Raw genomic sequence first — 13,011 nt, 5'->3', positions numbered from 1 at the left:
AGAGGAAGAGAGTATAGTCGCCTACATTATTGCTACTTCCAACAGCTGGCACAAATCATTATCAACCCTTCAAAAGAGCTTTCCTACGGGACTAGCTTGGGATAGAAAGCTAAACCAGAATCTACATTTGTAAGGAGCAGATTTGTTTTTTGCCCCTCATCAGTGCCAAAAAATTGGCAGGATGAGAGGCCTTTGAGGAACATGAAAAGGGGTAGCGTTTCTTATTAAAGGAGTTCTCTCACAAAAAAACTTTATTTCAAATTACTAGATCTTGGAATAAAAATAAGTTCCACAATTGAATGTCCTAAAAAACAATATTTCTGTGCTGAGACAATCTTATTCTATGGGGGGACTGCTTTATACTATATTAAGAGGATTGCATTATACCGTATGAGGGGACTACATTATATTCTATGGGGGGCTGCATTATACCTTATGAGTGGGCTGCATTATACCCTATAAGGGGGCTACATTATATTCTATTAGCAGGCTGAATTATACTATATGAGGGCTTCATTATATTCTAAGAGGGGGCTACATTATATTCTATGAGGAGGCTACATTATACTATGTGAGGCAGCATTATATTCTATGAGGGGACTACCTTATATTCTATGAGGTGGGCTACCCCAACCTCTGCTTTATCATTAAGACGTGTAATACTTGATATTAGCATGTTTTACCGCACAATTGGTGATCTTGTATTTATTTTTATGTAGCTACATAGTGCGCCCCTGGTGGGCCCAAGGTGCTCTAGTCCGACGCTGTGCACAGGCATCTTCCCCACATCAAAAACTAACCAAATACTCATTGTGGGAGCTTATAGTGAAGTTTTTCTGCAATGATTAAGGATGATTTGGCTGTTGTGTGCATTTAGTGACAAGAAGAGCAATCAGTGACTTACAATTAGTTGTGAGTTCAAGATTAAATGAAATCCAAGCAACAGTAACGGCTTTTAGTTAATTTTTTTTATTAATAATAAGATAGAAGGTTAAGGGATGAACAAAACCAGGAACATTATCAATAGACAAAATCATTGTTAGGAAGAAAGCCGGGGTCAGATACCAGCTGATCAGTAGAAGCCAAGTCAGGCAAGTAGTATTAATACCGCAGAGCCTGGTGACAGAGGCAAAACATGTCCAGGTAAAGATGTAACCATCAGAAGGCCATAGGTAGATGGTGAAGGTCCTTCTATACCGGTCCAGCAGTGATGGTGGGTCTGCTGTACTTCAGGGCGCTAGATGTGGAGGTTTCCAGTCTTTTAGTTGGTGCTAGGGCAACAGTAACAACAAGCAAATGTGCGAGCAACCCTGGATAATCCACGCCGGCAAGATGATAAGATCCGGCGGAGGCGGGAACCTATGAAAAGAGAAGTAAATATAATGGAAGTGATGGCATTCCGTATTACATGATACTACTGTGCTGTCACTCTGGCCAAATGGCAGATGAATCTTATCATATAGAGGACAGGGATCACTGTCAGCCATCATGCATGTGACAATCCCGTCACTGACAGATGGCATCTGCTCCACATGAATTATTCCCACTGACTGACTGACAACATGGAGCTGATTCTCACACTTACGTCGTCTCTTTCCCTTCTTTTCTTCATCATTTGAGTTTTGTTGATCTACACTCAGATTTTTTTCAGACTTTTTTTCCTCTTGAGCTGGAGTTTCTGATCAGAAAGTAAAAAGAACCCCTTAGTAACAATGTATTCTTATAGGATCTGCTTTGTATCTATAATGTAAGTGATGGGACTCCATGTTACATGATACTACTGTGCGGTCACAGTGGCCGGACATCAGAGGAATCTTATACAGAGGTCAGGGATCATTGTCAGCCATCATACATGTGACAATCCTATCACTAACAGATGTCATCTGCTCCGCATGAATTATTCTACTTGCCCGACATCACACGACATGGAGCTGATCCTCACACCTACCTTGTCTCTTTTCCTCCCTTTCTTCATTTTCTGAGTTTTGTTGCTCTTTACTCAAATATATTGAAGATTTTCTTTCCTCGTGAGTTTGATTTTCTATTCAGAAAGTTAAGAAAAACCCTTAGTAACAGAATATTCATTTAGGATCTGCTTTATATCTGCTTGTAACACAAGTCTACAAAAAAATGTTTCTGTCAGGTGCCAAGGTTTTTTTAATAGGTTTATGGCATTTCGAGGGTGCTGAATTCATAAATCTCATGGCATTACACAATATAACTTACTCCCAATCCCTACACGGCGCATAAAATAATACAGCTATGACGCATTGACTTAGTGGTTAAAAATTGGTCACCATTGAATTCTGTAACTTATTATACTCAAAAACTTTAACCAATCCTCGCAGCTTGGCTAAAAGGCTCAAGGCCACTTATCCCAACTTCCTGTCCATTCAGATACCTGAATGACTAACTCTGAGGCTGAGACAAAATGAAGGGTGGGGCAGCACTTCTGGTAGGAAAACGCCAGAGGTCAGACACAAACGCTTTTCACCACCCTTTTTTATTCCCGTCTCCTTCTTTATTTACTAATGCATACACCAATCAGGGACCGTTCACAGGGAAGGAAACCTATCCATCCCCTGATACGATCCCCTGACTGGCCAGGTTTGCTAGCCAACCACTTGCAAAGCACTTGTGAGTATGTACCATGGCAAAAACAGAGGGAAAGATTTTCTTCCCACCATTTAACCCCTTCAGGACGGGGATATATAGCAAATAGGGTAATGCCATGTGTTCCCGTCCTGAAGGTCCATTGATCACCATTACTTTTGCTGAATTGGTTCCAGTTTTTGAGGGAATTGTCACAAGTGTGTCACGTCCTCCTGAGATATCGGGGGTTAGAAGATCACTACTTATTTTGAATCGTAAATCTTCCATTTAACCTATGTGTTTGTTTATCCCATATTAAATGAAATTAGTTTCATCCATGAAAATAATGATTTCCCCCAATGCGACTTGTGTGTGATAACAAATGCAATAGCTTTTGGTCTTATGGTCAGTCTTTTGACTCTTTAACAGCGTCTTAGGTAATGAAATATCCTATATAATTATTTTGTATTTCAGTTTGTAGGCTTACAATGCTATAAAAGTGACTTTTTGAGGCCAGAATTCTATTGTGATTAATTGACTATTAAATATTTCCGAAACTAGAGCCAATCCGGCAAAACAAAAGTAATATTTTTCATCAGCACCATAAACTTAATATAAAACCGATCAGACATTGTTGGCACCAAAATCACTGTTTACCAGTGCAATGTAAATAACGGGACGCCTTATTACATGATACTACTGTGTGCGAATGGCAAAGGAATTTTATCATACAGAAGTCAGTGATGATTGTCAGCCATCATACATGTGACGATCCCATCACTGACAGATAACATCTGCTCCACATGAATGATCTGGTAATCAGGGTAAACTATACAAAACTAGCCAAATGTACGGGCCTATGGGCAACATAATTGGGATCCATGAAACATGGACAACATAGGATACAAATACAGAAAAACCATGTGGAAATATTGGAGACTTCTCATTTGTTGTGCTGTAGACATGTACATACCTGACAATGGGGACGAGGATGGCAAACCGGTAAGAGCATCGTCTCTAATAGATGCAGGAAAAGATTCATTCTGCCTGTTTGGAAGAAGAAAAGCATGTAAATCACAAGTAAATGCAGTATAAAAGGGGCTGTCTCACTAGATTAACACCAACTATAAGACCTATTAGGACATATGAGAATTATGGTGCAGAAAATAGAGCGGAAAAAAGCTACAAAGAATGGCTGGCATGTAGCAGTACATCTCTCCTACAGTGTGGGCAGCACTAAAAGTGAATGACTGGCTGCAATTATGGGATGTTACCATCATCAGTTTCTGAAGCCAAAAGCACAATGACTACTAATCATGGGGCGATGGATGCTGTATTTGATATTATGGTATTTATGTCCTATATCATATATCAGCCTGGAGCTCCAAGTAATGACCCTATAATCTACTCACATTTCTGAGATGTCTGTGCTGGATCCTGGGATAAACTCTGGAGGGGACTTGGGATCCTCCTTGTTCATCCTCCTGGTAGCGTTGGTACAGAGCTAAATGCAGACAACAAGAAGATCAAGAAGATATGAAGTACTTTTTTACTTTTAGACTTTTTTTCACATTTTTTGTATCTATTGTTCTTATACTTACTTTAGAAAGCCATTCAGAAGAAGATGTAAAATTTGGGCAGTTAAAGCTCTCATTGTCCTCCTCATCCTCTGAATCCAGATGTTCGTTTATATCAGATTGATCTACAAGACATAGGTAATGAAATATTTTTATAGGCTGTCAATAAAACACAGTAACCATTTACCTGTAATATTAATGACAACCAATTGTCTCAAACTATGGTAGACGAGACAATCAGCTGCTTAGTCTACTAACTCCTCCACATACCCTAGTATACATATCAGTGGGTCCCTAGGGACTGCACACCAATACACCACTCCAATAGAGTTCAGCACAACAATCCAAAAGGCTGACAGTCTAGGACAGTGGCAGAGCATATGCAGTATACCTGCCTGAGATTGTGAGCACCTCGGGCAGTCAGGGTTAGACTTCAACCCAGCCTTGAATAAACTATCAGGGGTTCTATATACCCTATGGTTCACGCACAATTGGATCACTTATAGATATATTAGGTACGTACTCCAGAATAGATTCCCAACTATCTCCCATTTCCATTTAGCTTTAATAGGGTGATCTCCCAAGACCGCAGGTAAAAGGTCTCTATATACTTCCGATATTGCCTGCTTTGTTCCACTATTTTTAAGTATAAAATCTAACGTGAGATCTGTTTGAATCACTATGGGCCCTCCCCTTCACTGAGACTGAAACGCGTGTTGAACGCCTCTATACTGATATAGATTTAACCCTGAGAACTGAAATTCCTCTCGTAGCACTTCGAATGATTTAAGTTTCCCCTGGTAAATCAAATGATCTATCAAACTAATGCCTACCTCTTTCCTCTCCCCAAATCCCTTAATATTGCTGAACTCCCAGAAATAACTGTTATCCAAGAAACCTAGTAATCCCAGTGACCCCCCTAATCTGTTTGTTTTTTTGCCATACCTTATGGATAACACTAATAGTCTGGCACCGAAATCCCAATTTTTTTAAAAGTCCCTCCTCCAGACCCATACGTAACGGCAAGGTATTATTTAGGCACCTCAAACTTCCAGGTACCTGACCCTTCCCTAACACCTCCCTCCATCATTTAAGGTGCTGGCATTGTGCAGATAGAAAATATATCCAGGGATTGGGTAATGCAAGCCCCCATTCTTCCTTCGGCCTCTGCAATATTTCCTGTTTCAGTCTCAGACTCTTCTCACCCCACACCAGATCACCAAATAATGATTTTATCCTAAGAAACTTGCATATTGGAAGCCAGACTGGGGAATTATGTAACACATACAATAACTGTGGCATAACAATCATCTTGAAGAGGTTTACTCTGCCCACCACCGATAGATGTAGCTTATTCCACACTGAGACTTTGGTACGTATTCTTTGCAGTAACGGGCTCAAGTTGAGTTCCTCAAACATCGTCAGAGGAAGCACCATATGGATCCCCAAGTACTTAAATTGCTGAACTACCTTTAATTTAGTACCTGCCTCCACCTCCCCAGTACAATCATCATCTGCATCAATCGGCAAAACACACGACTTCAATCCCGAAATCAGACCAAAACCTTCAATTAATATCATTACCCGTCTTAAGGATTCCACAGCAACTTCCAAGAAAAGCAAGAAATTGTAGAAATACAAAGCGATCTTCTGTGCCCACGTTTGACGCAAGCTGAGGAACATACACCGGCTTCTGACTTAGAAGGTTGTTAAAGTCTAAGTCTTTCAGGAATGGATGACCCTTGATCTCAAATGCTCCTGCTGGAAAAGACAAAACAAAAGTATTGCGGATATTGTCAGAGACTGTTCCATATCTGAACTGTTTAATTTAATCTGAACTAATGACATTTGTGAGCAAATATGAAAGAAAATTACTGAAAGTCATAATATGAAGAATTAGAAATGGAGGAACTGATAGAGAAGTGCTGATTCTCAAGGACATGAGAGATACTGTATGTCCTATGTGTAATAAGCAAATAGTTACCTGTCCCAAGTCTTTGTTCAGGATCTTTTCTGAGCAGTTCTGTGATGAGGCACTGAGCATCAAAGGGAAGAACGGGATTACGATTCCAATGTACGTCTCCTTTTATAGAGAAAAATACAGAAAATAAAACATCATTATTGGACTGTAAGATAAAGCAAAGGAAATAAGTAAAACAATGTAACCAATCAAAGCAAATGATCGGATTATTCCACTTACCATCGACAATATTTTTATAAATCGCTTTTTGGGATATTCCATTAAATGGTACATGTCCCACAAGAAATTGATATAGTATGATCCCCATTGACCACCAGTCAGCAGGTCTTCCATAGTGTTGTTTCAGGATGACCTCTGGGGCTATATAATATGGGGTGCCAGCGACCTGGAAACCAACAGAAGAAGGAGATGATAATTGATGATACCATTATTATGACAAGTTCTCACCATAAAAACACAATGACAGAAGATAAAATATGAGTGGAAATGTTCTCTAGAAATGAAGAATGCAGATAAGAAACAACAGTGTGATGAGATTAATAAAGAACAAGCTGCATTTCTGTAAGTGGTGCCAACCTCATGGTCCCGGAACTCTCTGCTGATGTCCTCTGCTGATTGCTTGTAGATGTTGTTTTTTGGTATCATGACTCCAACTTTTGAAACCCCAAAATCAGCAACTTTAATGTGTCCAGAAGATGTTATCAGGAGGCTGTGAAAGAAAATATGGTTTTAACCTTGGAGACTATATGATAATAAATGATAACTTCCATTATTATACTACAGGGGGCACTTACTTCTCTGGCTTCAGGTCTCTGTGCACCACCCCATAGCTGTGCAAGTATTCTACAGCAACTATCACTTCTGCAAAGTACAAGCGGGCCAATGGGACAGGTAAACGACCCATGGTTTTTAATAGGGTGTGACAGTTTCCACCTGTAGAAAAAAGGAAATATGACCGGTGAGGGGTTTATAAAGCAGATCACAGTGATGCATAATGAAAAGTGAGCAGAGATATTTGGCAGTAAAGAATATATACAGATATAATGAATAGTGCACATAATATTAGACTACAGTAGTGGTGAAATGTGTTCCATGTAACTAATAGCATAAAGTGTTATCACATCTTGTCTACAGCTGAAGACACTGGAGATACTGGCATGCGTAGTGTGGACATACAGGGGAGATCACATAGACAGTGGCATACATAAAAATCACAGGGCCCCATAAAAAAAAGTTCTAATTAGGCCCCTAAAAATAATATCTATCTACCTATCGAAGCCACTTAGTGTTCTCACCAGCAATACACTTTTTATGGCCATTTAAAAGTATGATGCCCTCAAGCATACCCCCACCCAAAAACACTGCGTATGGTATCCCCACAGTGAATCCTCCTGCCTACAGTATCACCCCACATATAGTGTGTCAGCATTATGCCCCCACTTAGTATAATGGTGCCCACAGTGCCTATACTCAGTATAACATCCCACATAGACACTCACACAATATAATGGTCCCCACGTCTCCACTCAGTATAATGGCCCCTCACAGCCCCTCACACATAATATGGACCCTAACACAGAATGAGGACCCCCACACAAAATAAGGACCCCCACAGCACACTACTCAGTATGAAGGCCGCACACCACTCAGTATGAAGGCCGCACCCAGTATAGGGGCATTCACGGCCAGCAAATCAATATCTTGGAATTAGCAGGGTCCCACAGCCTCTCACACAGTACTATGTCCCCCACAGCCACCCATTCAGTATTATGACCCCTACAAATGCTGACATTAAAAAAGCACTATTCACCTCGCCCCGTTCCCACGGCATGCTGCTCTGGTCAGTACAGTGTGAGTACTGAGACTCCACCTTACAGGCGTGATGCTGTGACTACTTTGTACCTCCAGTGTACAGAGTCTCAGACCACAGTCTCACAACCACAGGCTGAATGGTGGATCGGAGAGATTTTGGCTTCCTGATGCACCATTCTGTTCATCAGTATTCTCATTATGAGGATACGGCTACTCTGAAATTGTGATGATAGGAGGAGTGATGTGGCCCAATGCCAAGTGGCGCCAGGCATCCTACGACTCATGCGCTCCATAGTACCCCTGCTCACTGATCAATGGATTTCTGGGCATCTATGTAATATATAACCTATCGTAAATGCTCTGTAGTGATAGAACCGACCACCTGGAAAATTCCTAATTATATGATAAGATCTAAACAGATATGGATTGACTATAATATAATGCACATGTCCTACCTTCTACATACTCCATGACCATACAGAGGTGAGATTTAGTTGGAAAGGAGCAGAGCATGGAGACCACAAATGGACAATCAACGAATGTTAAGATGTCCCTCTCCAGAAAAGCCAATTCCAGCCTTTTTGGAGTATGCAGTTTCCGCTTGTTCATTGTCTTCATTGCAAAGACCTGGGGCAAGTCTTTATGGTGTACTAAGTGGACAGAACTGGAGAAAAAGACAATCCATGGTTAATAATCAATCCTTATTAACAGTCTATCTATAGAAGTCATTATATGATCTTCTGTACTATTTTCTTGAAGTTCATCCATCACTGGAAATACATATTTAGAAATTAATAAAATAGCACTACATAGATCAGATATGGAGCTCTGCACAATGCCATGTCTGTTGGAGCCCTCACACAAGTCACATTAGAGGAGAATCTTCTTGGGCAGATTCTCTATAATTGACCAGACGATACGATTCTGTCCATGTAAAAGTTAGTCCAAATTGAAATTCCTCCAATTGCTGTAAGAAGTTTATTCTGCTCCTCCAACACCCTAAGGCATAATAAATGGAGGGGATGGAAGTAGTAAAAAATTAATGGAACACATTCTATCCACCTGTCTGAGGCTCCCATCTGTCCATCACTGCAGGTCTCTATCCTCTGTGCCAGTCTTTGGTTGTTCTGGCGCCCCTTTCTGGTGCTGAGGCCATTGATTGGACTCACATGGTCATTGACATCAATATTGTGTCAGTCCTCACGTGACCATGTATAGCCAATTACTCTTATCAGTTCCATAATGGCGCCCCCAAAAAACCAAAGTCGACTGAGGAGGAAGCTCTGGTGGAGGCGGCAACATAACAACAGATGGGGTCTAAGACAAGTCAGTGTAATATGTTATTTTAATCTGCAAGGAGTTTGTATGTACTCCCCGTGTTTGCGTGGGTTTCCTACGGGTACGCCGGTTTCCTCCCACATTCTAAAGACATACTAATAGGGAATTTAGATTGTGAGCCCCATCGGGGACAGTGATGATAATGTGTGCAAGCTGTAAAGCGCTGCGGAATATGTTAGCGCTATATAAAAATAAAGATTATTTATTATTATTATTATTATTATTATTATTTAATCCCTTTCCTTAAGGGTATGTGCCCATATTAAGTATTTGCAGCAGAAATTTTTACCCCATATCTGCATTTCTAAGCAGGAAAAACGATGCGCAAAATAGGCACATTTTTGACGTTTTTTGATATGTTTTTACCTGTGTTTTTGTCGCAGATTTTCCCCCACTCATTATTATATGTGAAATCTGCAGAAAAAGTGCTGAAAGAATTGACATGCTGCAGATTTAAATGGAAAGGTAACCATTGTGTGCATGAGACTTCAGGAATCTCATTCACTTTTCTGGCATCATGAAATCCCTCAGGTTTTGTAACAAATCTGAGCAGAAAAAACACAAAAAAAGCGACAAGTCTGCAATGTGTGCACAGGTCCTTCCAGTGTAACCTGTTATAGGTCAGTATGCTCCACTGTATATAAATGAGCTGAATAGTGAGAATTAGATGTGGACAGTGATGTGGACTCCGATCATTTCCCTATGATAACGCTGAATAGCAGAGCACAGAGGCAGAAGTGTTGTCATAGGGAACCCTGAGAAATGGGGACTATACCAACAGAAATCTCACCCAAAAGTTCCAGCGCCGATCAGTTTGGATGTTTTAAAGTCGCTTACATGCGGCTTTCTCGCTGGGATCAATGATTCGATCGCTCCCTATGAAAAAAATAAGAAATGATATTCGGATAAAGCTGCAAGAAAAAAGCTCCAGATACAAAAACGTCTTCCTTCAATATTATGTCCAGCTGATTTACAGCGACTGAATGTAGGGGACGATACAGGCAGAAAACTCCGCAGATACAGATGTCATTTAACCCCTTAATGACCAGGGGTATTTCCGTTCTTGCGTTTCCGTTTATTGTTCCCCTCTTCCCAGAGCCATAACTTTGCTATTTTTCAGTCAGCATGGCCATGTGAGGGCTTGTTTTTTGCGGGACAATTTGTACTTTTGAAAGACACCATTGGTTTTACCATAACCTGAACTGAAAAACGGGATACAAATTCTAAGTGCAGTGAAATTGCAGAAAAGTGCAATTCCACAATTTTTTTTTTACCACGATCACTAAATGCTTATATGCTAAAAGTGACCTGCCATTATGATTCTCCAGGTCATTACGAGTTCATAGACACCAAACATGTCTAGGTTCTTTTTTATTTAAAGATATACATTTTAGACCATTAACATTTAACAAAACCCATTGTAATACAGAGCATGAAAAAAGCCTCCCACTAAAATGGACAGGCAAAAGAATGTATGGTTTAAAATATATATTTTATTAATATCCCAAAAATCATTACAGTGTTAAAAACTTCAATAATAATGATGCCTCTAGCCAAACAGATCACAGTTGGTTCCTAACAATACATAAGTAATCACAAGACTAAACAATGTCTCATTCTAGAAAATCACCTGATCGAAAACTATATATGATTTTTATATATTTTCATATTGTTACATTCTATGAGATGTTTATTAAAATCTATTTATTTGGTGTTTATGCATATGATCCAGTTCATAATTATGGACCATTATTATGATTGCACTAGCTATTATCATTCATTCTTATGGATTAAATGCATATTATCTAATATTTAGATGTTGCTATATTACACTATGGCAATTCCGCTTGATCTCCTTATTATACTAAATATATTTGAATGTAATATTTATAGACTCCATATACATGGATGATTGTTCAACTTTCCATATATTGCTGATACCTGATATACATTATTCTTTCATTCTTTAATGTATATGTATGTATATATATATAGATATCATCCATGGTATTATTTGGTCACATGGGGGCAAAATACATGTGTAGTGGTCCTCCTATCATTAATTATATACTATATTGTTTCCTCCTATATTGATTATTGTAATATGTTAATTTACTTATCTGATGGCTGATTGGCAGCCCTGTGTTCTTTTGTCTTATTTTGTTTTTTTCTTTATATACTATTTATGAACATCTGATGGCTAATTGATAGTCTTTATATGTACCAATAGATTAGTGATACACTTTTCCTCTTACCACGCATCTATAAAATATACTGCTGGTATTGCCAATATACTTTATGGCCGATGTTCCATCTTAATTGAATGCGCATGCGCTGCCATTTCGCTGCGATACCTTGTATCTGCTGTGCACCTGACGTCGGATCATGTGGGGCCACACACGTTTCTGACATTGGCTGCCAGACAGTGCGCTGGCGGACGGACGCCGTGGTTGCCATGATGACATGCCCGCCACTTGCTTACGGCCTTCATTGATTTCCGGACTTGTGCCTTTTTAAACCCACTCACAGACAACACTTCATGCCCCCTGAGGAAGGAGTGTTTTATCCGAAACGCGCGTTGGGGCGCGGGCCAACCAGATGCTTTCATCCCTACTCGTTGCCAGGTAATTACCATGTGTGGTTAGTGCAGTAACTTCGTATGGTGATATTTAAAGAAGCAATGTACCATATTTATTATATAATGCCTAATAGTACTAATGATCTATGGTATGTTAAATATATACTATTGTATAATACTCTACTATTTTTAGGGTCTGGCAAGTCAGAGTATTTAATACTTTTTCTATAATATATGTGATGTTAAGATGACCATGTTTTGATCTCTAAATAGATGTTTTCACTGGTCGCACCTGCCCTCCACGTTGTATGGTGGTTTTCGCCCCACATTTTATCTTGCCCACCTGTATTTGTATAACTCTGACCAATAAAACTGTATTTGTTTTGCATCGATGGACTGTATGATTGTAAATTTCTTTTGGCTTGTCCTCCCCCCTTATGTCTTAGCTACAATGCAATCTGTCCTATTTAGTCCCATATATTAGGTACTACTCTATTATTCCTGGGCATATTCATGTGTGTCATTACTATATATTTTGCTCTCAGGTGGGTAGCAGAATCCTGGTGCCAGATTCCGTGTAGTGTAAGTGCTATTATCTAACACAATAGGATCATCTACATTTAGAATAGAGATTTCCCAAGGTTATATAGGGGATAATACGTGATGTGTCATTCACACCCCATGATCTGGTGATATACAAACATCTCCCTCTACGATACTCACAGCGACAGGTTCTTGGATCTCTGGGATCTCATAGATTCCACTCTCAGGGATCGCCAGCACAGAAGGATCTAAAATAGTGATGAAGAAATAAAATGTATTAGACGACATCAATCCTACATACACAACACAGCAATATAGCGGAGAAATGGCGGGACATCTGTAAATGGGATTATTACTAATTATATGGGGATTCTAAATATGAGGAAGTCATCGCCCTCACTGTACATGTGAGTGATGGGAAGAGAGAGCTCAAGCAGAGAAGCCATATGCAAATTAACTTGTAAGTGCAATAGGGGCGGGTCACTGCACTCAGACGTTTTCTTCCACATCCCCAGTGCACTTCCATCCAGGTTGGTGTATGACTTCTACGTTAGATTTCTCCTGACTGAGATATTGGATTTCTAAAAACA

General features: G+C 39.8%; 1 protein-coding gene across 1 annotated transcript; it reads right to left on the bottom strand.

Moving 5' to 3' along the window:
* Positions 1-995: 995 nt before the first annotated feature.
* LOC141054088 (microtubule-associated serine/threonine-protein kinase 3-like) lies at positions 996-12,709 on the bottom strand. The gene is made up of 14 exons (XM_073551250.1): positions 12,602-12,709; positions 10,091-10,176; positions 8,418-8,626; positions 6,945-7,083; positions 6,727-6,859; positions 6,370-6,535; positions 6,154-6,252; positions 5,754-5,930; positions 4,194-4,294; positions 4,005-4,096; positions 3,566-3,639; positions 1,949-2,041; positions 1,586-1,678; positions 996-1,359 (listed from the first exon to the last, which is right to left on the bottom strand). The coding sequence occupies exons 1-14, from the start codon at positions 12,707-12,709 to the stop codon at positions 1,262-1,264; spliced, it is 1,668 nt and encodes a 555-aa protein (XP_073407351.1). The 3' UTR covers positions 996-1,261.
* Between the last annotated feature and the right edge of the window lie 302 nt (positions 12,710-13,011).

Source organism: Dendrobates tinctorius, unplaced genomic scaffold (genome assembly GCF_039654945.1).
Source record: "Dendrobates tinctorius isolate UK_male_01 unplaced genomic scaffold, ASM3965494v1 ptg000174l, whole genome shotgun sequence".
Taxonomy (NCBI): Eukaryota; Metazoa; Chordata; class Amphibia; order Anura; family Dendrobatidae; genus Dendrobates; species Dendrobates tinctorius.
The sequence above is the reverse complement of the archived record's forward strand: the minus strand, read 5'-3'. Positions and strand labels throughout refer to the sequence as shown.

Bases quoted from the DNA above. Each gene is read 5' to 3' on its own strand.
- LOC141054088 (XM_073551250.1), bottom strand. From the start codon at position 12,709: ATGTCGTCTAATACATTTTATTTCTTCATCACTATTTTAGATCCTTCT. The intron at 6,860-6,944 runs GTAAGTGCCCCC...TTTCTTTCACAG, and splicing joins AGAGACCTGAAGCCAGAGAA to CCTCCTGATAACATCTTCTG. The intron at 4,295-5,753 runs GTAATGATATTA...TATGTCTTGTAG, and splicing joins CTGTGGAATCCTTAAGACGG to ATCAATCTGATATAAACGAA.